The sequence below is a fragment of the Manihot esculenta genome, chromosome 8, assembly GCF_001659605.2.
Source record: "Manihot esculenta cultivar AM560-2 chromosome 8, M.esculenta_v8, whole genome shotgun sequence".
Lineage (NCBI taxonomy): Eukaryota > Viridiplantae > Streptophyta > Magnoliopsida > Malpighiales > Euphorbiaceae > Manihot > Manihot esculenta.
In genome coordinates, this window is record NC_035168.2 from 32803992 (window position 1) to 32828165 (window position 24174).

Sequence of the window (24174 nt, forward strand, 5' to 3'; positions counted from 1 at the left end):
CACCTGTGTAGGTTCGGACCCGAGGAACCGAGGACCCCAGCAGTGAGTCTGTTGCCCCAGTGTCTGGTCAGAGCTATCCAGAGGTGAGTGGAATAACTTATTATGTTTTAAAGCAAAGAATGAACTTTTTAGCATGTTTCACGCATCATGAATGCCATGTGATGAATTAGGTTGCTTGCATTAGAATTCACGAATATGTTGCATTGCATATGTTAAATGTTGATGTGGATGAATGTTGGATGATCCATAGTGTAATACCCGGCTAGATTCCGGCATCGGAATCTCTACCTTCCGGCGGAATCTCCGTTGGAATCTGGAATTCTGAAGATGCCAGAGGTTTCTAGAGGGGTAAAATGTGTTTTCTAAAAGGTTTTTACTGATTTTATGGTTTTAAGTGAAAAAGAATTGAGTTTTGAAAAGAAAAGACCAAGGAGGCATTTGCCAGGTTCGGCCGCCGAAACTCAAGTTCGGCCGCCGAACATGGAAAGGCTTCGGGAGCGCCTTTGGCCTCCGAAAGTCTTGTTTGAACGAGCCAAGGTTCGGCTGCCGAAAGTCAAGTTCGGCTGCCGAACATGCATGAGTTTAGGGGGCACGTTAGGCTGCCGAAGGTCTTCGACCAGGCCACCTATAAAGGGCCCTCAGATCGGAAATGGGCGAGTTTTCTCCCCATTCTCGAGCTCAGGTGAGTTTTTGTCCTCCCTTGGCCGTTTTCATGTTTTTCTTCATCTCCTTCATGTTTTCATGAGTTCCATGGTTGTTTTGAAGAGTTTTCAAGCTTAGATCGAAGTTTTGGGAGCTTGGAGCTTTTGGAGCTTGGATTCTCCACACCTCCGAGTTTGAGATCACGCAACCCTCGATCTTTAAGAGGTAAGTGTAGATCTTTGCTTTCCTAGTGTCTTTTGAAGTTTTATGAAGGTTTTAATGGTAGAGTATGGGTAGATATGTATGTTAGGATTTATGTGGGTTTTATGCCCAATGTAAGTTATGTGATGCTCATGTATGTTTATATGATGCTATGTTGAATGTTTAGGCTAGGTTATGCATGTGGGAGAGTGTATGCATGATTGGGAAAGAGTATGTGAGGTTTGGTTTGTTTTGATGGTTTTTGGCCTATGTGGGTCATAAGCTATCTATGTATGTTTTGATGTTGTTTTTGGAGTTTAATCAAGCTATTAAGCTCCTTTGTGCATGGTTAAGGGTTTAGGCATGTTTTGGTTAGGTTGGGTACTTGTTTTGGGGTGTTTGAAAGGTTTGGGAGGCTTGAATGCATGAGAAGCTGAGTTCTGCCCTTCTGGGAAGAACTCAAGTTCGGCCGCCGAACCTGCCTTTGAATGCATGGTTTGGCCGCCTAACCTTGCCCCCGAAAGTTGAGTTTTGGCTTGAAAGCAGACTTTCGGCCGCCGAAGGAAGGATTCGGCCGCCGAAAGTGCCTGACTTTCGTCTCTGGAGTGGGACTTTCGGCCGCCGAAGGTGCCGCCGAAAGTGCCCGAGTTTCGTCTCTGGAGGGAGGGTTCGGCCGCTGAAGGTACCGCCGAAAGTGCCCTGTCCAGCCTTTTCAAGGTTGTTTTCTATGCATGTTTAAGTGATGTTGTAAGGGGTTTTTGGGCAGTTGCTTATGAGTTGTTAGAGTGTGTTTGGCACCTCATTCGAGTCCACCTGTGTAGGATCGGACCCGAGGGATCGAGGAGGCCATCAGTTTTAGCAGTTGCAGAGTCAGTCCAGCGTCTGCCAGAGGTGAGTAGAACTAAACTTAATCTTTTATGTACGAAATCTAATTCCTAAAGCATGTTCATGCATCATGATTATATGTAATAGGATTGATTGCACTAGTTTCACGAATATGAAGCATTGCATTATTTACTGTTGATGGAGATTGGACCAAGGACGACCCCACTAGCCCTATGGATAAGACCTGGCTGGGCCAGGCATTACGAAGTCCTGTGGTGCCCTCTATGGTGGCCGGGCAAATAGCTTAGGGATGTTTTGGGGCTGGGTCCAATCCGTGATATGATTTAGTTGTGCTGTGATGCATTTCATGAAAGCATGTAATTAATGAACTGTTTTCTTTGTTTCTACTCACTGGGTTTTTTAGCTCACCCCTCTCCCCTAACCCCAGTGTTGCAGGTTTGAGGTTGATCGGGAAGTCTCTAGAGTAAAGGTTTTGCTTATGTAATAGTATTAGATTAGCGTTTTAGTGTGGACATGTATTGTAAACTGAGATAAGGGATTGTAATGTAATACAAGTATAGTAGCGTTATGTTTATGGACTAGTACTGTGCTTGGCCCTGAGACTCGGTTAGTCCCTGTTTAATACATGATGTATGTAATGTTTTAGAATGTTGAGTTGTGTTTGAACTAATCTTGTGGCATGTGTTGTTTACCACGCTATGGTAATTGATGAGGACCCCTGCAGGAGGTCTTATGTTTGTGGTTTGATGCATGCACAGGTTAGGTTCTAGTTCCTTGGATGTAATCCCAGCTTGATGTATGTTATGTTGACCCAGCTAGAGTTTTGATGAGGGCTCTAGTAGGGGATCCTTTTATGTTTTCAGCTATGTTGCATACATGTCAGGCTCGGGATATACATCATATGTTTCAGTTTTTATGTTAAAGTTTTGATCATGTATGAGATTTGACCAGGTGATAGGAGGTATGTTTGGCTTGCTACGGGTCTCGGCGGCCTTAAGCCGATCTGGATCCTAGCGCCGGTGGCGGTTCGGGCCGTTACGGTAGGGTATCGGTTTCCGGGATGTTACACATAGCCCTCGATCTATGATATGACGATGTGATATGTACGGTACGGAAAGTAAGACCAGTGGGACCCATTCTACGTTCGCTGGCACTATGTAAGAGAAAGACCAGGACCCATTCTACGTTCTGGCACAGTTGGACACTGTTATGTTATGATATGTAAGGAAAAGACCAGGACCCATTCTACGTTCTGGCACAGTTGGACCATGTAGAGGGCTATTGGTGACAAGTTCATCCTTGATGTGATTAGCTGTGATGTGATGCATTCCATGATCCATATGATTTAAATCTTTTTATTATTCTGCTCACTGGGCTCTAGTAGCTCACCCCTCTCCCATTTCCTCAGGATTTGCAGGTACAGGGTAGACCAGGAGGTTTACAAGAGTAAGGAAGTCTGGATTATGTAATAGATAGAGTGGACATGATAAATGTATTAATGTTATATAAAAGTACAGTTTCAGTCATGTAATGATATTGAGGATTAGATATTGTGCTTGACATTGTGTATGAGGTATCCCTTTTATTACATGATAAAAAATGTTTTATAATGTTTATGAAAGCCAACTCATCTCATGTTGTATCGCCCGTTGGGGCATTGATGAGATCCCACCGAGGGATCATGTTTATGATCATGACTATGTACATGTATGTTCAGGTTGAGTTGGACGATGGAAGGAAAAGTTTTAAATTTTTATGTATGTTGTTGATCATGTATGGGATTTTACAGGTTTTCAGGATGTATGTTAGGCTTGCTACGGGTCCCGGCGGCCTTAAGCCGACCTGGATCCTAGCGCCGGTAGCGGTCCGATTTTCGGGTCGTTACAGAGTAGATCTATGATGATTGCTCTAAGGGCCAAAGATAAACTTAGTTTTATTGATGGCACTTTTGAAATGCAACTTGCTGGATCTCTAAACCTAGAGAAATGGAAGAAGGTGGACAGTATGGTCACCACCTTGATACTAAACTCACTGTCAAAGGAACTGATTGATGTATTTATATATACACCATCTTTTCAAATACTCTAGGAGGAAATTAAGAAAAGATTCGGATAGAGCAATGGACCTCTTCTTTATAAAATTAAGTAGGAGATAAGTTCTCTCACTCAGGCTAATACCTCTATCATGATTTATTTTATTAAAATGAAAAGATTATGGGATGAATTAACCTGTTTAAAGCCCTTACTCGTATGTGAATGTGGTGTATTCAAACAATTAGATGAAATTTACAATGAGGATAAGTTGATTCAATTCTTAATGGGCTTAAATAACAATTATGATCATGTTGGGAATCAGATCTTACTTCTGGATCCCCTCCAATCTATTAACAAAGCTTACTCTGGTGGTTAGAGTGAAAAAACAAAGAGAAATATACAGTGACATAATGGGAGACTCTAACTCGGTCATGATGATTAGAAATCAACCACAGGTCGAAAAAATTCAAAGCAAGAAAAAGGAATAGGATAGAAAGGAGAACAGAAGTTGTGATTACCATAAAGGAATGGTCACACAATGGAAGCATACTTTAAGCTTCTTGGGTATCCAAAATGGTTCACCGAGCTGAAACAGAAGAAGATGAAAGGAGAAGGGTGATTGCTACAAGTGTACAGTAAAATACGATGGATGTTGATGATAAAACCAATGGCAAACAAGAAGGCAGTCAAGCGAGTTGGGCGAATCTAATCCAGCAGGAGATGACAAAATATATACATAATCAAAACCCAGTCACAAATAAGGCAAGCTATGTCAATTTCTCAAGATTTGCATGTAAGGATACTAGGGGCTATCCTACTAGCAGACATGGTAAAAATTTTGTATAGATAATAGACTTATATGCATCAACTCATATGTATAGTGACCTATCTTTATTTCATACAACTTCTACAATACCAAATAAAAGTATCATAACTCTACCCGATGGAAAATCCAAGTATGTTCACTATTCTGAAACCATTAGACTTTCACCTAAATAACTCTACACAATGCTTTATATGTTTCTAATTTTAAACACAACTTACTTTCAGTCAATAGCCTTTCTAAATTCTGTAAACTAACAGTAAAATTCTCTTCTAAAACCTGCTTTATACAGGACTTAGTGACTGAAAAAGTGCAGGCTAAAGAGAAACAACAAGAGGGACTCTATATTCTAGTGAATAAAACTCTTATTAGCTGTGGTATAGTTTGTGACTCTAGTACTGCTTGTATTTCAACTACCAAGTTAAACCCCATGCATGAAAGAAATGAAGTTTTTCATTTATACTCTTGTTAAAATTCCTATGAATTATGACATTCAAGACTTAGTCATATATCACATGCAAAATTAACCCGTATCTCAGCCATTCAATCGGAAAATAAGAAAAATCAAGTGTTTGAAGTATGTCCACTTGCAAAGCAACAAAGTTTAAGTTTTAAGAAAAGCAAAATAATAACTAAAACTGTTTTTGAACTAATTCATATTGATTTATGGGGTCCGTATTTAACTCATTCAATCTCAAATATAAAATATATTTTGACTATAGTGGATAGTTTTATAAGTCACTTGGACATACATTTTGCATGACAAATTTAATGTGCATAAATACTTTATGATTTCATCATCATGATACAAACTCAATTTCACAAAAATGTCAAAGTAATAAGGTCGGATAATGGAACATAATTTATAAACAAACAGTGTGAAACTCTTTTTAAATCAAAATGAATTTTACATCAAAGAACATATTCATACACGCCACAATAAAATGGTATTGTGGAGAGAAAATATAAACATTTATTGCAAGTAGTAAGAGCTATAATATTTGAATCTAAGCTTTCAAAATTTTTTAGAGCAGAATGTAGATTAACAATGACTTATATCATAAACAGATTGCCAAGTTTTATTTTGGATTAAAAAACCTCTTATAAATACTTTTTGAGCGAATGTCGACCTACAAATATTTAAAGGTTTTTGGCGGTTTGTGTTTTACTACAAATACAATACATAAAAAGATAAGTGTGAATAAAGGGTTTTTAAATGTGTTTTCATTAGATATGCTTCAGGTTTTAAAACATACAAATTATATGATTTATATCATAAGAAAATAATAATTTCAAGAGATTTGCTTTTTCATGAAACATGTTTTTCTTTTATAAGTGATGACACTTCAACACTTTGATACTATAGTGCCATTACCTATTCTTGATAAGTTTGACCTGCACTGACCTCCCAATTCCGACCCAAATAACAATTTATTACCTATCCTTAATAATTTTGACCTGCACTGGCCTCCCCATCTGACCTGTTGTTTGAGCTGAATAACAATTTCGATATATTGCCCAGCCTGAATGACGACCTCCTCATTTCTGCACCACTCTCAAAATACATAAATAACCCAAAAATTGAACCCATTCTTCAAACACTTTTAGATGAACATACTCTCGACACAACAAATACTCAGCCAAGGAGAAGTACTAGAGTCACCTTTAAAGCAAGCTAGTTAAATGATTATGTGGTTAATAATTCTTCACTTGATGAATCCTCAGCGAACATTTCAACAGAAGCTGGTCCGAGCCAAGGTAACATCCAAGACTTGTCTAACCTATCTCTCACTTACAGTCCTTCACACATATTTTTTGTGACAAATATGTCCACTATCCATACACCTATTTTCTACCATCAAGCTAGGAGGAACAGTAACTAGATTCATGCCATGCAACAAGAGATAGAGGCACTCGAGAGAAATCAAACATGGACACTCACCACACTACCTAAAGGCAAAAAGACAATTTCATCAAAATGGATCTATAAAGTGAAGCACAAACAAGATGACAGTATAGAAAAGTATAAAGTCAGATTGGTTGCCAAAGGCTACAATTAACTGGCTGAAATCGATTATTATGTCAATTTCTCCCTAGTGGCAAAAATAGTAACTATTAGACTTTTTTTAGCCATTGCCATAAAATTTGAGTGGCCTGTCTATCAGTTAGATGTAAACAATGCATATTTACAGGAGTACCTAGATGAAGAAATCTACATGTGCCCACCAGAGATACAAAGGCCAAAGAAGGCAAGTATGCAAGTTACTTAAAAGTCTCTATGGGCTGAAACAAGCAGGCAGGTAGTGGAATAAGGAAGTTACAATGAAATTACAAAATTATGGGTTCAAACAGTCCTCATCTAATTATTGTTTATTTATAAAACAAGCACAAAATGAGTTTACAACACTAATTGTCTATGTAGATAATTTATTGATTATAGGTTCAAATGAACAACAGATTCAGCATGTCAAGCATTTCCTTCACCAACAATTCAAAATAAGAGATCTTGGATACGCAAAATTTTTTCTCAGATTGGAGATCAGCCAATCTCAAGAAGAAATATTTTTAAATCAATAAAAATATATTTTAGACATTCTCTAGGACGCTGGTCTGACCAACTCAAAAGCAATATTCTATCCACTACTAAGAAGCACCAAACTAGATAATGAGATTGGAGAGTGAACACCCAAAACAATATAGGAGACTCGTGGAAAGATTGTTATACCTTGGTCTTTCCAGACCTAATGTTACTTTTGCCATGTAACAACTCAGTTAGTTTATGCAATCTCCAAAAAAGTCTCACTGGGATGCGGCAATACCCTTTGTTATTTAAAAGGTTGTCCGTTGAAAATTTTATTCCTTTCTGCTTCAAAAGACATGCAACTAAGAGCGTTCCGCGACTCTAATTGGGCTTCTTATCCCGTATCTCGAAATCCATCACGGGCTACTATATATTTCTTAGATCATCTTTGATTTTCTGAAAGGCAAAAAAATATTGCATAGTTAGTAGATCTTTCGCTGAAGCAGAATATAGGAGCATGGCAACCACAATATGCGAATTAAAATGGATAAGTTATCTTCTTTAAGATTTTGATCTAACAAAGATCTCTTCCTGATCATCTCTTCTGTAATAATCAATTAGCCGTAGTGAATCTTGTTTTCAACGAACGAACAAAACATCTTGAAATTGATTACCATGTAGTCCGAGAACAACTCATAAAAGGATTTGTTTCTATTTTGCATGTTCCTTCCAGACACCAACTTGTTGACCTCGTCACTAAATCTCTAACTTCCACCATCTTTCATAAACATCTGTTCAAGATGAGATTTCGAGATCTGTCCTCGTCTCCATCTTGAGGGGGGGCTTGATAGTATTTTACATAGCAAAATAGTGCAAATCAGATAACAGGTCAGACGGACAATAGGTCGGATGACTTTCCAGGTCAAACACTACTCCAATAGACCAGGTTGGATGACTTCACAGGTCAGATACTATAGGTTGGACACTACTCCAATAGACCAGATTAGATGACTTCACAGGTCGGACACCACCCCAACGGACCAGATCGGATGACTTCATAGGGCAGACACCACTCAAATAGACTGAGTTAAAAGACTATTCTAGAAGATTAGGTCAGAAGGACATTTCAGAAGACTTATTTCCATCTCCGTGTCAACTATACAAAAATAACTGAAGAATCTTTTCTCTCTCCTAGCTCACATGTTTTCTATTGTAATAATAGTTGTATATACATGCACCTTTTCAGAATAATTAATAGAGTAGTATATAAATACATTATTCTCAAATAAAAACTGAGCGAGTATTGCCTCAATATCTAAATTCCGATTAAGTCTTTTTGTTACAGATACCTTTATAGGGCAGTGTAAGAACAAATGATAATATAATATGCTATCAAGATATAAATTGTAAGTTAGTTAGAATCTTGTCCGAAGGATTGATAATTGATCATCCTCTTCTACTAGTTACCTAGGTAGTTTCGAGAAATGTATAATCTTTTTAGGTTCCTCCTAAGTTAAAGTTCTTCTTCTAGAGAATTCTTTATATTACTCTTCTGATTTATATTAGTTCAGCTAGTCATGGGGTGGTAGCAGATCCTCTTTGTTTTATTTCAACTTCAGCTCCAAACACTAGAGCATGCTTTCTTTTAGTGTCACCCAGATAGAACAACATGGCCTTGTGATTATAGCCTTAATTCTATTGGTTTTCCCCTTTTTTTTTTTAAATGGTGAGAGACACTTGGAAATAGAGTTTGGTTGAAATAATATGGATCTTTGCTCTTAACTCTAGTCACTCTCAACCTTTGGCATATTTATAAAGAACAAAATAAAGGGATTTTTAATTCGGCTGAGTTGGATCCTCTTGCAACCTATCGATGCATGGCCTTTGATTTGTTTCAACCTCAACAAGTTAGTGTTTCTATTGGTCCTCTCAATCTCATCACTACTCTCCTCACTCTTTGGTGTGGTGTTGCCCTCCTCCTTAAGAGTTTTTAAGCTTAAAATTGTTAAGTGGATTGAAAAAATAAATTTTTATTGGTTGCTATTATAATGGACGTTACTAATAATATATAATCTATTTTTCATAACATTGAAAGAAGGTGTAGTATTCATCCTAATGGCAGAGAAAGGCCGAGCCATCTTAGTGGGTAAAATTGGAGTTGGATGAGATCCATTAAGACATGGCCATGGTTCGAACCAAGAATCGAATCGAAATCAGACTAGTCAATGAATTTCAATTTTTGAAACGAACTGGAACTTTAAACTAGGAAATTGATTATGATTTATCCTTTTGTGAATCGAAATTAGATTGAAACTGACCAATTCAAATCGACAGACCAGTTCGATTTTGATTTGACTTTTTATTTTTTAAATAAATCATTTTAAAAAATTTTCACTTATATTTGATGTTAAATTATCAAATAATTAAGTTTTTTTTTTTAAAACAAAAGTACTTATTGTATTAATAAAATTCCATCAAATAAAGAGCGATATCATCCAAAACAGAGAGACGATTATACCTGATAGATTTTCTAGCCAAAGTATGAGCAGCTAAAGTAGCATTACGATGAATCCATCTAACAGAAATATCAGTTCTATAATCTAACAAAAATTTACAATTATTCAAAATCAAACCCCTGCATAAGATAATTTGGCAAAAATGCTTCTCAAGTGCCTGTCTAAACCTCTGTATAAGATAATTTGGCAAAAATACTCCTCATTCTTTTTCATCTTTTGAGCATAAATCATTAAAGTCTCCCGAACAAAGTCACGGAAGAGAGCTTCTACGAGATAAAGCTCGAATAAGGTTCCAAGACTGACGTCATCGTTGCGATTCCGGAAACCCATAATAACTAATAAACCTCCATTGAACATTACCTTCCGAAACAACCGAATCAATAAAATTTGAAGAAAAGCCAACCACAGAAACAGACACATGACTCTTCTATATTAACGAAAGGCCTCCTCCCAATCCTTGTCTATTGACTGAGAAGCAACCATCAAAATGTAAAAAATTACGAAAAAATTCCATATGAGAACTAATAGCTTTTGTTTCCATAAAAAATAAAATGTCCGCTTGTAACTATGAACCAAATCCTTCAATACAATAACTGTCCGATGATTGTCACCATAAATCTGCCAAAAAGGTCTGCATATTCTGAAAATTGATTGAATTATATGTGAGAAACATCCTCACTTCGAAATATCTCTGAAACTCTTAATAAGGACAACAACATTTTTTTATTTATCAATAATCAATTGACGCAGATCGTTTTTCATGGGAAAGGGAAAAGAAAAAGAAAAAGTTAAATTTAAAGAAGAAAAAAAATCGAGAGTATCGAGTCATAAATCGAAAATTCTTTATATTAGTTCATTAGTTTCAACTATTATGGAGGTGTGTTTTCAAATTTAGCTATGTCTTTCAATAAATTAATTATTGTACAAATACAGTAGCTAAATTTTATCCTAAGAAGGACCTTGCCTCTTACGGTACACAAGAATTAGTATGTTTTTTGGGAAGTGTTTATTTTTAGGGCAGAATGTGGTCATGTAATAAAATATTTATTACCAGTAAAAAAAAACAAAAGAAAGAATAAAACATGAAAAAAAGTACAATTACTAGAAAAGTTACATATAAATTCTAAATTATTGGATCAATGAGCATGACAAGGACAAAGAGACAATAGAGTGGAAATGGGTTTGCCTTTGAGTGAAATACTTCTTACAGGTTTATTGCTCACATTGTAAAAGCAAAATTATCCAAGGATAAAAAGCATACATGGCCAAATAATGGAACATAAAAAGTAATGGGTACCTCCATGGTTATTAGCAACCGCAATTATAGGCGCCGGCTTCTATACCACATCACAGTTGAACGGAAAAACATCCCGTGAAAGAAGGATAGAGAATTCTGAACAACCACCGGACATAGAACTGGAGCAAAAGAAAATACCAGTATGTTGTAGCTGGGAAGTCAAAAGAGATTCGAGAAACAACTTTCAAAAGGTTGGGTTTAAATTATAGAAATATTAGTCCCAATTCCATTTTCAAGATGAAGACGAACCTCTGGTTTTTGGACTGTAGTGCAGAGCAGTAGTGGTGGCGCCAGATATCGGAGCTCGGGAGGCGTGTGAGAGAGGGTGGGCCCACTCTGTAAGAAAAGAAGTGTCGTTTCGGGTCCACTCCAAAACCAATTATTATGACCTTCTCCACAAGCCACCTATCTCTCCATTAGTACGGCTCGGTTCGGCTCATTTCTTATGTAGCTGAAGCTCATCTGGCTCCGCTCGGCTCTTATCAGCTGTTTTTTTTATTTATTATTATTATATTTGCTCAGAAGCAGCGCGTGAGATGTTGAGATTACCCCTTCCTGTTCACGCATGTCCTGTTGTTTTTTAAGCGGCTTCTTCAAAGTTCAAATGAAAATCCCGGCTCACTTCTCTATAGATTAGAATTTGTTTCCTTTTTTTCGCAATTTCCCTGCAGTTTCTTTCACGCATTGCCTGTTTTGTTTGTTGTTTCTCTGTGTGTGTGGCGGAGACGCTCCATCTCTCTCTTTGCTTGTAACCCACACTTTGACAACCAACTAAGCTTAAGCTTCTCTTCTTAGTTTACAAGGTTTGCTGCATTTCTCTCAGCGAGTTTCCATCTGGGACTCACCCATGGAAGCAGCTTCATCACCCATTTCAATCCAACAAACCCCCCTCCAATCCTCTCCAAAACCTTACAAGAAAAGCTTCGTTACTACTCTAATGGAGGCCGCCACTCTCCGTACTCCTTCTTTCAAGGAAGACACCTATTTCATTTCTCATCTCAAATCCTCTGAGAAGAAAGCCCTGCAAGAGCTCAGGGAAAAACTCTCCACCTCTTGTGAGTCTGATAGTGAGTGTTCCATGTGGGGTGTTCCTCTTTTGAGTAGCGAAGAGAAGGCTGATGTGATACTGTTGAAGTTTTTGCGTGCTAGAGACTTTAGAGTCCCTGATGCTCTTAACATGCTGGAGAAGTGTTTGTCTTGGAGAAAAGAATTCGGAGCGGACAACATCTGTGACGAGGACTTGGGTTTTAAGGAGCTTGAAGGTGTTGTGGCTTATATGCATGGGTATGACAGAGAGGGACACCCTGTTTGTTATAATGCTTATGGGGTCTTTAGAGACAAGGAAATGTATGAGAGGATATTCGGAGATGAGGAAAAGCTGAGGAAGTTCCTACAATGGAGAGTTCAAATTCTGGAGAGAGGGATTAAACTTCTGCATTTTAAGCCTGGTGGAGTTAACTCCATCATTCAAGTTACTGATCTCAAAGACATGCCCAAAAGGGAACTGAGGGTGGCTTCTAATCAGATCCTCTCTCTTTTTCAAGATAATTACCCTGAAATGGTGGCTCGTAAGGTAATAGCACTAATTGTTTCATTTCTTTTTCATTAATTTTCCCCTCTTGTTTGTTTTCGTTTGTCTACTTGCTCCTTTCTTATTCTGTTCTTTTATGTCGTCGGGGATTAGATTTTCATCAACGTCCCATGGTACTTCAGCTTGTTGTATTCGATGTTCAGTCCGTTTCTGACGCAGAGAACTAAGAGCAAGTTCGTGATCTCCAAGGAAGGAAATGTTGCAGAGACTCTCTACAAGTGAGTTTCTCTAACTCCTCTGTTCACTTCATTGTCTTTTTTTGTTGATACCCATTGTGTTGTATTCGGTTTTTGTTCGTGATTTGTAATAATCCCACCTGCCGATGCTTTCTTTTGTAAACTTTTGATCTCATTAGTAACTTGCTATTTCTGTGTTCCTCTTCTGAAATTGGTTTGTTTTGTTATCAGATTTATAAGGCCTGAAGACATTCCAGTTCAGTATGGAGGACTAAGTCGACCCAGCGATTTGCAGAATGGCCCACCTAAACCAGCTTCCGAGTTTACTATGAAAGGAGGAGAGAAAGTGAACATTCAGATTGAAGGGATTGAGGTGCAGTTTACCGTTAATTTGTTCTTTATTGTTATCGCATAATACCCACAAGTTCCTGTCAATTTAATCTTCAATTATTGTGTAATTAATTGTGTTATTTGGATAATTAATAGGTTGGTGCAACAATTACATGGGACATCGTGGTCGGAGGATGGGATTTGGAGTACGGTGCTGAGTTCGTGCCTAATGCAGAAGGAAGCTACACCATTGCCGTGGAGAAGACAAGGAAAGTGGCAGCCTCAGAAGAAGCAATTCACAACTCTTTCACTGCAAGAGAAGCTGGTAAGATGGTGCTGTCCGTGGACAACACAGCCTCCAGGAGAAAAAAGGTTGCTGCTTATCGATATATTGTCCGAAAATCCACTGGTGTTTAGATTTAATAGCTTGTTTAATTAACTCTAATTATAAGAGTACCCTTTTTCTATTTCTTTTTGGGTTTTTTTTAGAAGTTAGTTGAATTAATGGTTGTTAACTGTGCTTAATAGCTTGACCGTTTAGTGATGTAATGTATAAAATTTGATGGGTGTACTACATAGCTTTTATATATAATATAGAAGCAAATCAAGTTTTAACTTCGCCCATGTTTCTATGTGCGTGATGATTTTGGCCCTTAGCTGGCCTGTGTCTATGGCTCTAAAGGGATTGTGCAGGGGTATGCAATCTCTATGTGATTTGGTTATCTTCGATATTTCGTTTTCTTGGAGATGATCGCGTTTTTCGAGATAATATATTGAATGGAGGAGAGGCTCTCTCGCAGGGTTGGCTGACGTTTTCGCCGTTTCGAACTTTGAAAAAAAAAACATGCATGATAAACAAAGGAGCGATTGTGAAATTATTGTGAGCAAAGGAGCGATCGTGAAATTAATGCCCGTAATGTCACGGGCACTGTTCTATGCACAATTGCGGAAGCAATCCGTCAAAGTTAGGATTAGCAAGAAAACGGGTCCAGCTATAATAAATTTTGTTGGAGCAAGCGAGCAGCATAGTTGCACTCACTGGCTAGTAGCCTCCCCAGTATTTGATCTTTGGAGCTAATGGTGGTAACATTGATTCTCCCTCATCTCACTCGTCTTCTGCTTCTTGGACGTGGACATAATGCTTCTTCGAAGACATTGTGAGTGAATAAACTGTTCCAATTTTCTCCCCTTAATTGTGGGTAAGTTGCAGCCAGCCACACCCATAAGGCTGCCACACTACACCTATTGCTATTCTTGAAGCAACATATATATTGTGTCATGAGAGAAAGGATTACATGTGTCGTTCTAAAACACTAGAGAGTTTTACTCTTGATCATCTGGGTCTCGTTGCTAACAAAGTCATCTTTTTTATTCTCCAACAGCTTCTCCCGGCCTGCTTCCTTCCCCTTAGCATCCTCGGAATGGAGTATAGCAATTCTTTCTTATTCTCCAACAGCTTCTCCCAGCCCGCTTCCCTCTCCTTAGCATGGAGTGTAGATTGCTATCCCACCTTCGGATGGAGGGTGTAATAGATTTTATTTAATTCTTCTCACTATCTTTGGATTTGTTTGTTCATGATGATTTCCCTGTTTTTTAAGCTTTCATAAGCCACATGCAACAAGGGATTTGTTTAGATGAGACTTTCAAAAAGATATCTAAATCTCTGTACGTTTTCTAGACCGAATGATGAGATTGGAAGTTGATTTTCACCTATTCTCCGGCTCTTCAATGATTTTTTTTTTCTTTTAATTTTGAAGATGATTTTTAATTACTGAGAAATAGTATTTTTGAATTTTGAAGATGATTTTTAATCACCTGAGGAATAGTAGCGATTGCGGTGGCGCTTAGCTGTCTTTCCTCTACTCGGCTCCATATTTTGTTTGATTATCTGATTCTACAATTTTTTGAAAAGTCGAAAGAAAATAAATTTAGAGAGGTAAATTATGAATGCTTATGGATGAACGGATTTGAATAATAGAAACAGTTGGTCCGTAGCAGGAATATGGTTAGACATCACTAATAAATAAAATAATAGTTGTTAAATTATGAATTTTATAATTTTTTTATAATTTTTTTGTGATTCGATACTCTCGCATTTTATTTTTCTTAAATTTAATTTCTTTTTTCATTTTTCTCATGATCTACGAGTTTAAAAGATATTTCGATCGTCACTTATGATTTATGTATGGTGGATATGTTTATTGCATATAATTCAATCAGTTTTTAGAATATGCATACTTTTTTGACAGATTTATAGCGGTGATTCTCGGACAGTTATTACATTGAAAGATTTGGTTCCTATTTACAAGACATTTTATTTTTGATGGAAATAAAAGCTCTTAGTTTTCGTATAAAATTTTTTCGTAATTTTTTATATTTTAATAGTTGTTTCTCAATTAATAGATAAGGATTGGAAGGATTGGGAGGAAACTTTTCGTTAATGTAGAAGAGTCATGAGTCTGTTTAGTTGGCTTTTTTTCAAATTTTATTGATTCGATTGTTTCGGAAGGTAATGTTCAGTGGAGGTTTACTAGTGATTATAGGTTTTCAGAATCTCAAGGACGACGTCAGTCTTGAAAACTTATTCGAATTTTATCTCGTAAAAATTCTTTTCCATAACTTTATTTGGGAGACTTTAATGATTTATGCTCGAGAGATAGAAGGAATGAGGAGTATTTTTGCCAATTTATTTTATACAGGATTTTTTGACAGACACTTGAAAAATATTTTTACCAAATTATCTTAGAAGGAGTTTGATTTTAAATAATTATAAATCTATGTTAAACTCTAGAACTAATATTTTTGTTAGATAAATTCGTCGTACTCTAACTGCTTATACTTTGATTAGAGAATTTATCAGATATAATCGTCTCTCTATTTGGATAATATTTCTCTTTATTTGATAGAATTTTATTAATACAATAAGTAGTCTTCCTTAAAAAAAAATATATAAATTATGAAAATGCTCGAATCTGAATTTAATTTACAAATTTAATTATTATTATATAATAAAATTTTAATTATTTAATTTCATATATTTTAATTCATAATTTATATAAAAAATATTTTTTATCAATAATTTTTATCCTTCTCAAGCAAAGTAACTTTAATTACTTTTTTGACTTCCTATTTTGCGCTTTTTTATAGTTAAATATGTAGGTGAAAGTAAAAAATTAAAGATTATATCTACTGATAAATGGGTGAAAAATTTTATGATATAATTTTATTTAGATGATATATATTTAAATAAAAAATAATTAAATATAAATATAAATATTTTTTATATTTTATAATAATTTTTATTATTATTATAAAAAAATATTAATTATTATATGGGTTGAATATTTACTTTTTAAATTTTAATTATTTAATTAATATATAATTTTCTGTATTAAATTGAATATTATATTTAAATATTATATATATATTTAAAATGAGAATATTTATTTTTATACTCATACTTTATTTATTTATTAAAAATTTAACATATCAATTAAATATATTTAAATTATACTTTTTAAAAAATAACTTTTCTAGAGATGTATTTCACAGAAAATTAACTTTCTTATAAATTGGCTATTTTAAACTAAATAAAATTTTAAAGAACAAAAAAAAAACTAGCTAAAGAAATTAAATATACATTATAAGGCTCAAATTTTATATTAATTTTTAAATTATTTAGTATTAATATATGAAAAAATTAAATTCATTTAAAAAAATAAATATTTTAAAAAATAAAATTTAATATTATTTTGAAAATTTCGAAACAATAAATAATTTTTTTTAAAAAAAATCCAAAATATAGTTATCCGGAGACGGTGGTAGCATATTTAGAAGCTTAATATGAGAAGAGTGAGCACCGAATTAAATAAATTTAAAATTGAAACGAAATTAAATAAATTAAAATTAAAATTTTAATATTTATGAAAATTAAATTAAATTAATTTTAAAAAATTTAATTTAAATTTATTTAATTCAATTGAATTCAGTGGATTAAATTATTTTAGTAAATATTTTATTTTTTATACTTTATTTTTAATATTTTAAAATTCAGTTAAAACATTTTAATTTTAATTAGTATTTAATTTCTTTATATTATAAAAATAATATATTATTAATTTAATTTTAATATTTTTTATAAATTAAAATTAAATTGAGTTAAAATAATTAAAAATTTTCAAATAAAAATTAAATTAAATTAAAAAATAAAAAATAAAATAAAATTTTAAAATAATTTAATTCAATTAATTTTTTTATTTAAATCAAATACTATCGTAATTAGATATATGCATCGTCTCTCTCCTACGCATCAATAACCATACTGTTGTAGTACGTAAACATAGCAGCTTTCCTGTGAAGCCCATGGCCCAGGCCAATTAAAAACCATGATTTTTATCAAGCACCAGGTGTTTCTCCTAGAATGAGCCAAGCACCAGGAGTTTCTCCTAGAATGAGCCACGCATCCCACAATTGCCCTAGACGTGCCCACCATGCAGCGTGACATGTTGCCATCTCTTTAAATACAAAACAAAATTCTCTTATGGAAGACATGTCGCGTTGCATGATGGATACGTGGAAGCCAACGTACTATAAATAGGAAAAGAGTTGCACCACATTAGCTGACCGAAAGGGGAGGAAAAATGGCTCAGGCCCCCTTCAATCAATCTGGTGAAAAAGTTGAATCATTTAGGCTGCTGAGTGGTCACGCCATCCCTGCTGTTGGTTTGGGTACTTGGAGGTCTGGTTCTAAAGTCACCGAGGCGGTCTACTCTGCCATTGTTGAGGTAGAGCATGACTACCCCACCAAAGATCCTTAAGATTAATTCTTTATAGACAACGGGCTTTGTCCAAATTTCAGCTTTCTTTTAAGTTTCGGTTTATTTCAGAATTTTTTTTATCTTTCAAGAAGTATCTTTAAACACTTTTATTTATGAATTTATTGTTGTATTTTAATTTTTAAATTAGAATTTATTAGTAGAATAAATTATTTTATTAAAAAAAATACTTTTTTACAGAAAAATATTTTTCAAATTATAAATATTTTTTCTCCAAACAACGGCGGCTAAGTGTTATGAAATCGGCAAATAGTGTTTTCTGAAGTTACTCATTGATTTCTTCATATTTCTGCAGGCTGGTTACAGGCACGTCGACACAGCGGCTGAATATGGAGTCCAAGAAGATGTATTTCTGTCTCTTCAACAATTTCTATCTAGCGTCAGATTTTCAATATAAGGAGTTTTGTTTTTTATTTTACTCTAACGTGTATAATTTTTTATATTTAGGTGGGACACGCACTCAAGGCAGCCATGCATGCAGGGGTAGAGAGGAAGGCTCTCTTTATCGCGTCCAAGCTGTGGTAATTAATAGAACTGCTCCATCAACTCTTTATCAAATGTCCATGCATTGAAATTCACTTATAAATTTATTGTTTTGTGTTCAACGTGTGTATGCAGGTGCACGGATCTGTCTCCTGACAGCGTTCGAAAAGCGTTTAACAAGACCCTACAGGATCTGCAACTTGACTATCTTGATCTTTATGTGGTAATTTAGGGTTGAATTTGAGTCATATATTTTTGCTTCATTAATTATTCCATATCAAATAATGAATCAGGGATTCTGTTTGCAGATCCATTGGCCTTTTCATCTCAAAGATGGAGCCAGCAGGCCTCCCAAGCCAGGAGAGGTGTTGGACTTTGACATGGAAGGAGTTTGGAGAGAAATGGAGAAGCTTGTCAAGGAAAATGTAGTTAGAGATATTGGTATACGCAATTTCACAGTTAAGAAGCTCAACAAGATTGTGGGTTTTGCTCAAACAATGCCTTCAGTGTGTCAGGTCAGATAGGATCGTCTCTGTGTTTATGTCAATTTGCTTGTAGTATTTTACTTGAGTAACTGGGATTAGATTGTCATCATCTTGGTTTTAGATGGAGATGCATCCAGGATGGAGGAATGATAAAATGCTGGAGGCTTGTAAGAAGAATAACATCCATGTCACTGTAAGATTTTAAACTAGATTCGATGATTATTCCTTCTGTTAAGAATGTCGGATAATTCTGGAGGGAATATATATGTTTTCAGGCATATTCGCCATTGGGATCATCAGGCAGTGACCTCATACATGACGAAACAGTAGAAACAATCTCAAACAAGATAAACAAGACTCCAGGTCAGGTTCTAGTGAAGTGGGCGCTCCAAAGAGGAACCAGTGTGGTACCCAAATCAAGCCACCCTGAAAGGATCAAAGAAAATATTCAGGTCTTTGGTTGGGAAATTCCAGAGGAAGATTTCCAGGCTCCCTGCAGTATCTCAGATCAGGTACCGCCGCCTTTTTCTTCTTTTGATAATATATATTTGCATGGATCTGTTAACGCAAAGTTGAACGTGAAACATGGGTGTACAGAGACGAGTCCTTGATGGGGAGGATCAGTTCGTGAACAAGAGTGAAGGTCCATTCAGAAGTATTGCTGACCTTTGGGATCATGAAGACTAAAATCAATGGTGTTCTTTTGAGAGCCTCGAGTGTCGCTGTTGTCTATTTTCTTCTCTGTCGTATCGAAGTATGTAGAGAGCCGCTGGAATAGAATAAATGTAACATACTATCGTAAATGTTTGGCTGTACGTACGTAGTGTAAATATCGGCTACCGGGTTGATGGCAATAAAATGATTTTGATGTTGAAAAAATCGACTATACAGTCCAAAAAGGCAAAGGCAAAGGCAAATGAACTATTTAAACGTTTCTAATTAATATTAATTTTAATTTTTAAATATATAAAATTTTTTAAAATATTTAAAGGATAAAGATCAATTAATAAATTTTTTAAAATTAATAAAAAATTAATTTATTATTTTAAATGTTATAAATATTTTAATATATTTTATTATATTATTAAAATTAAGTAATAATTTTTTTTCAGATAAATCCGGAGGAAAATTTACCACAATTGGTCATACGCGGATGTAAGCTGAACAATCAATTTCGATTTAATCATTCGGTTAATTAAAATATTCAATTCAATTTTGATTAGTATTTTTTAGTTTTAATTTAATAATTATTGAATAATTAATTATATATATATTTTTATTATATAAAATATTAATTTTATATGAATTTATATAAATTTTTTAAGTATTATTATATATTTAAATAATATTTATTAATAAATATTATTGAAAAATTTATGTGAAAAATTTATTAAATTATTCTATTAAAAATAAAAAATTAAAAAATTATAAATTTCAGTTTAAAATAATATCGATTCTGATTATATTTTTATAATTAATTTTTTAAATTTTTAATATTTTTATAATTTAATTTTTAATTTTTCTCAATTCAATTGAAAATCAAACCAATTGCACAATCTTAGTTCAGGCAGAATACTTTGCATGATACTAAAATTAATATTATAAAAATATGTGTATTTAAAGTAATTATTTTTTTTAACGATAAAGATGTGTGTAAATCTTTTTTTTTTTAAGAAAAAATATTAATTAATTATTATATTTTTAAAAATTTATTTATTTATTTATTGATATGTGTAAAATGTGTTTTTTGAAGAAAAAATATTAATTAATTATCATTACATATATAAATAATAAATATATATATAAATAATATTTTAGTAATAAATGAATTTTTCTAAGAGTATTTAAATTTAGAAAATGTTTTAAATTTAAAATATATAAATTTACTAGATAATAGATTAGATAATTTAAATTTAAATATTATTATAATAATATTATTAAAAGTTAATTTTATAATAGAATTAGAAATGAATTATTAATTGATTTGGTTAAAAAATACATAATTTTAAATATAAAAAATAAATTTAATATTAATATATTTTAATTAATATCAATAAATAAATTTTAATTTATTATAATATTTTATTAATTTTTAAAATTTTTTTAAATATATATTTATTTTATATATTTTATTTTCATTAAACATTTATAGCCACCCCTAGAAATTTGTTCGACAAGGTACTGGGGAATAAATTTCTGTGCAATTACATGCACATGGATATACGCGTTTCTTAGTCAAGGCTTCGCCAGAAATTCCTGATGAAACCTTGAAACTTGTGCGTGTTCGATACTCATAGTTCCGAACACGCCATAGATCAGCTTGTTCGACACTTATAGTGCCGAATAAACTCAATAAAGATGAGTTCGACACCGTGAGTGTCGAACTCTACTTTGTTCGACACCCATAGCGTCGAACAAGCGTGTTCGGTAGTTATTCTGCCGAACACGCTCATTAACACATGGAATCTGAAAATATTTTCGAATGCTACATGATTTTAAAATTATTTTTCTTTTTATGCATGATTTGAAAAATTGCTTCGATTCAGAAATAGACTTGGATTGTGTTCCCTCAGCTCGCACAAGTGGGATAAGGCCATACCATGGATACTTTGAAATTCCATCTAATGTGATTGGTGTGATTAGTTTGATAATCTTTGTTTTTGGTGCAGTCAATAATTTTTTTTTGTGTTATGAATAAATTGACAGTTGAGAGATGACGGTTGAGATTGCAGCATAATAATGTCCAATCAACTCTTAACTCTGAAATCGTAAAAGAGAAATTTAATTTTTCAATGTTAGGCTATTGTGCATTTTAATTTAAACGGTTGTTTTTTTTAATCATACAAATTAAATTTGCATTAAAAGTTCAGTCTAGTAATCGATGAAGAAATTAAAATTAAAATTTTATTTTATTTTTTTCATAAAATTTTAAATTTTATACATTTTAATTAAGTTAAAAATTAAATTTAAATAAATTAGCAAAAAAAAATTTATATACGTAAATTTTTACAAGTTAATTTTTTTATATAAAATATAGAATGTAAATTTTTAATTTTTTTTATAATGAGTAGTTTAAATTATTATATATATAAATATTTTTTTAATTTTATCATGTAACATCTTTAATTTTTAAATAATATAGCAAGTTATCTATTAAATTTAAAATTTATTTTTTTAAAATGCAATAGTGCATAAAATAACTCTTTTTTTTCATTTAAAATTTATTTCTTATATTTAAAAAATTTAAAATATATAACTTTAATCATATAAATAGAAATGAACAAAGCAACTATCACTTTTTAATAATAAAAATAATGTATATAAAAAAAATTTAAACAATGATTTAGTAATTTATTTTATGAATATTTTGAAAAAAAATTAAATAGGATACATGTTGAAATCTTAAAAATTAAAAGAAAATTTTATAAAATAATAAAAAAATAATGGAGAGAAATATATAGATAAGGTGATTGTAATAAAAATATTAGAGGGATTGGAATTTTATCTATAGAAAAATACTATCAAGTTCTTAAGTGTTTAAAAAATTTATATTATTTAGTCCATTTGTCAACTAGGTTGTTAGGTAACTTAGTTTATCTTTTGATCGTAAAAATTAAATAGTTTATATATTTAAATTTATAAAAAATTAAATAATACATATAATTAAAATTATATCGACTAAATAATAAAAATTCAAGATAGTTTAATAGAATTTTTTATAAAAAAATTAAAGAATTTAATTTTATAGAATAAAAATTATTTTCATTAAATAACTTTATATAAAAATAAACTAAAAATATTTTTAAAAATTAGATATCTCATAGTAATTTTTCTTTTAGTGATTTAGATATATGAAAGAACTACCATGCCCCAACTCAAACCATGACTGGCGGGTTTTCCCAATTTTCTGCAATGGTCGAATGAGTTGTTGGTGAGCTGCCAGGCATATGGCATTGATTCTGACTTTTTATCTGTAGTGGTTGTCACATTAATTATGGCATATTTGGAAAACTTGAAATAAGTGTGTCTTTGATAATGTACAGGCTGATCATATTCTTATTGCATGTCATATTTTGATAGATCTTCAACAACTTCAGATTAGTGGTCTTTTTGTTGTTCCTCCTTCAACATCTTGTTCCTCGAATTCGCTTTCCACTTCGATTTGGCATCCTCCTTCTCCTAGTATAATAAAACTAAATTGTGATGTTGCTTGGAAGAATAAATTTTCTCTGACTGCTATAGTTATTATTACTACTAATAGCTCGGGCTCTATACTTCATGGTTTTTCCAAGAAAGTTTAGTGCTCTTCTGTTGCTGCTGGTGAAGTTCGTGTTGTCCTTAAGGCTGTTATTTGGATTTTTCAAGCTGGATTACGGGCCATTGAATGTGAGACTGAGTCTTCTCTTTTATATGATTCGCCTATTAGCTTTTAACTCTTTCCTAGCTTGGATATTAGTTCTACAGTGAAGTCTATACTCTCCTACCGGGTGTGTTTTTAATGTTTGCTTTTTTTTTCGAGTTCCAAGTTTGGCTAATTGCTTTGCAGATCTGGCTGCTAGGATGTCTTTACGTAACATGTTGTCTTCAGGATGGTTGTAAGACTTTTCCAAATGTTTATAAATTTGTCTGCTGTTGCAGTTGCAGCCTTGCCTTGTAATGCTTCAGCCGTCACTGATATTCAATCGAGCATCTTGACCAAAAACATTCCGATCTGTCAGCATACTTTGTCAAATCTAAGAACTTCTTTTAGAAGCAGTTTTCCAAAATGATGAACTAGAAAAATAAATCTCCTTCAACAAACGAGCCTAAAGACTATCCTGGTAATGATGAAGATGCCAACACTGTTCGGCTAAATAGGCGAGATTAAATTTTTTAAAATCACAAAAACCTAAACCATTCTTAAATTTGGAACAACAAGATCTTTGCCAACTAACCCAATGCAACTTAAACTGGTGCACATCACTACCCCAATAAAACCGCGGGATCAAGCCGTTCAAAGAAATGGAAACTTACTTAGGATACAAAAATAGAGACATAGATTAGAAGGGGATGGCATATAAAATTGACTGAATCATGATAACCCTATCTGCTTGGGAAAGTAATCGATGCTTCCATACTTGAGTCTTAGAACAAATTCGATCGAGTAAAAAACATAGAACTTGCTAGCGCAAACTATAATACCCGGCTAGACCCCGGCATCGAAATTCCTATTTCCGGTGGAATCTCGGATGTCGAAAACCTCTAGAAGGGTAAAATATATTTTTACAAATTGTTTTTCATGTTTTTGATGGTTAATTTTGAATTAAAGTTTTAAAGAAAGGAAAAAAAAAGAGAATGAAAGAATAGTCCAGGTTCGGCCGTCGAACCTCATGTTCGGCCGCCGAACATGGGATGC

At 33.5% G+C, this 24174-nt stretch overlaps 2 protein-coding genes across 2 annotated transcripts; both read left to right on the forward strand.

Annotated features, from left to right (window-relative positions):
• Window positions 1-11446: 11446 nt before the first annotated feature.
• Window positions 11447-13595, forward strand: LOC110620124 (patellin-6). Its single transcript, XM_021763714.2, has 4 exons — window positions 11447-12452; window positions 12564-12688; window positions 12878-13019; window positions 13133-13595. The coding sequence occupies exons 1-4, from the start codon at window positions 11727-11729 to the stop codon at window positions 13391-13393; spliced, it is 1254 nt and encodes a 417-aa protein (XP_021619406.1). The 5' UTR covers window positions 11447-11726; the 3' UTR covers window positions 13394-13595.
• A 3991-nt stretch (window positions 13596-17586) lies between these two features.
• On the forward strand, window positions 17587-19657 carry LOC110621823 (aldose reductase). The gene is made up of 8 exons (XM_021766130.1): window positions 17587-17760; window positions 18107-18157; window positions 18259-18332; window positions 18430-18517; window positions 18603-18809; window positions 18901-18972; window positions 19055-19291; window positions 19377-19657. Exons 1-8 carry the CDS (start codon window positions 17617-17619, stop codon window positions 19464-19466), a joined length of 963 nt encoding a protein of 320 aa, XP_021621822.1. The 5' UTR covers window positions 17587-17616; the 3' UTR covers window positions 19467-19657.
• The last annotated feature ends 4517 nt before the right edge of the window (window positions 19658-24174 follow it).

What these genes read in the sequence shown, in the direction of transcription:
- LOC110620124 (XM_021763714.2), top strand. Translation starts at nt 11,727, where the DNA reads ATGGAAGCAGCTTCATCACCCATTTCAATCCAACAAACCCCCCTCCAA. An exon ending in CTGAAATGGTGGCTCGTAAG is followed by an intron (nt 12,453 to 12,563) that starts GTAATAGCACTA and finishes GTCGGGGATTAG; the next exon opens with ATTTTCATCAACGTCCCATG. An exon ending in TTCAGATTGAAGGGATTGAG is followed by an intron (nt 13,020 to 13,132) that starts GTGCAGTTTACC and finishes GATAATTAATAG; the next exon opens with GTTGGTGCAACAATTACATG.
- LOC110621823 (XM_021766130.1), top strand. Translation starts at nt 17,617, where the DNA reads ATGGCTCAGGCCCCCTTCAATCAATCTGGTGAAAAAGTTGAATCATTT. An exon ending in CAATGCCTTCAGTGTGTCAG is followed by an intron (nt 18,810 to 18,900) that starts GTCAGATAGGAT and finishes TCTTGGTTTTAG; the next exon opens with ATGGAGATGCATCCAGGATG. An exon ending in AGAATAACATCCATGTCACT is followed by an intron (nt 18,973 to 19,054) that starts GTAAGATTTTAA and finishes ATATGTTTTCAG; the next exon opens with GCATATTCGCCATTGGGATC.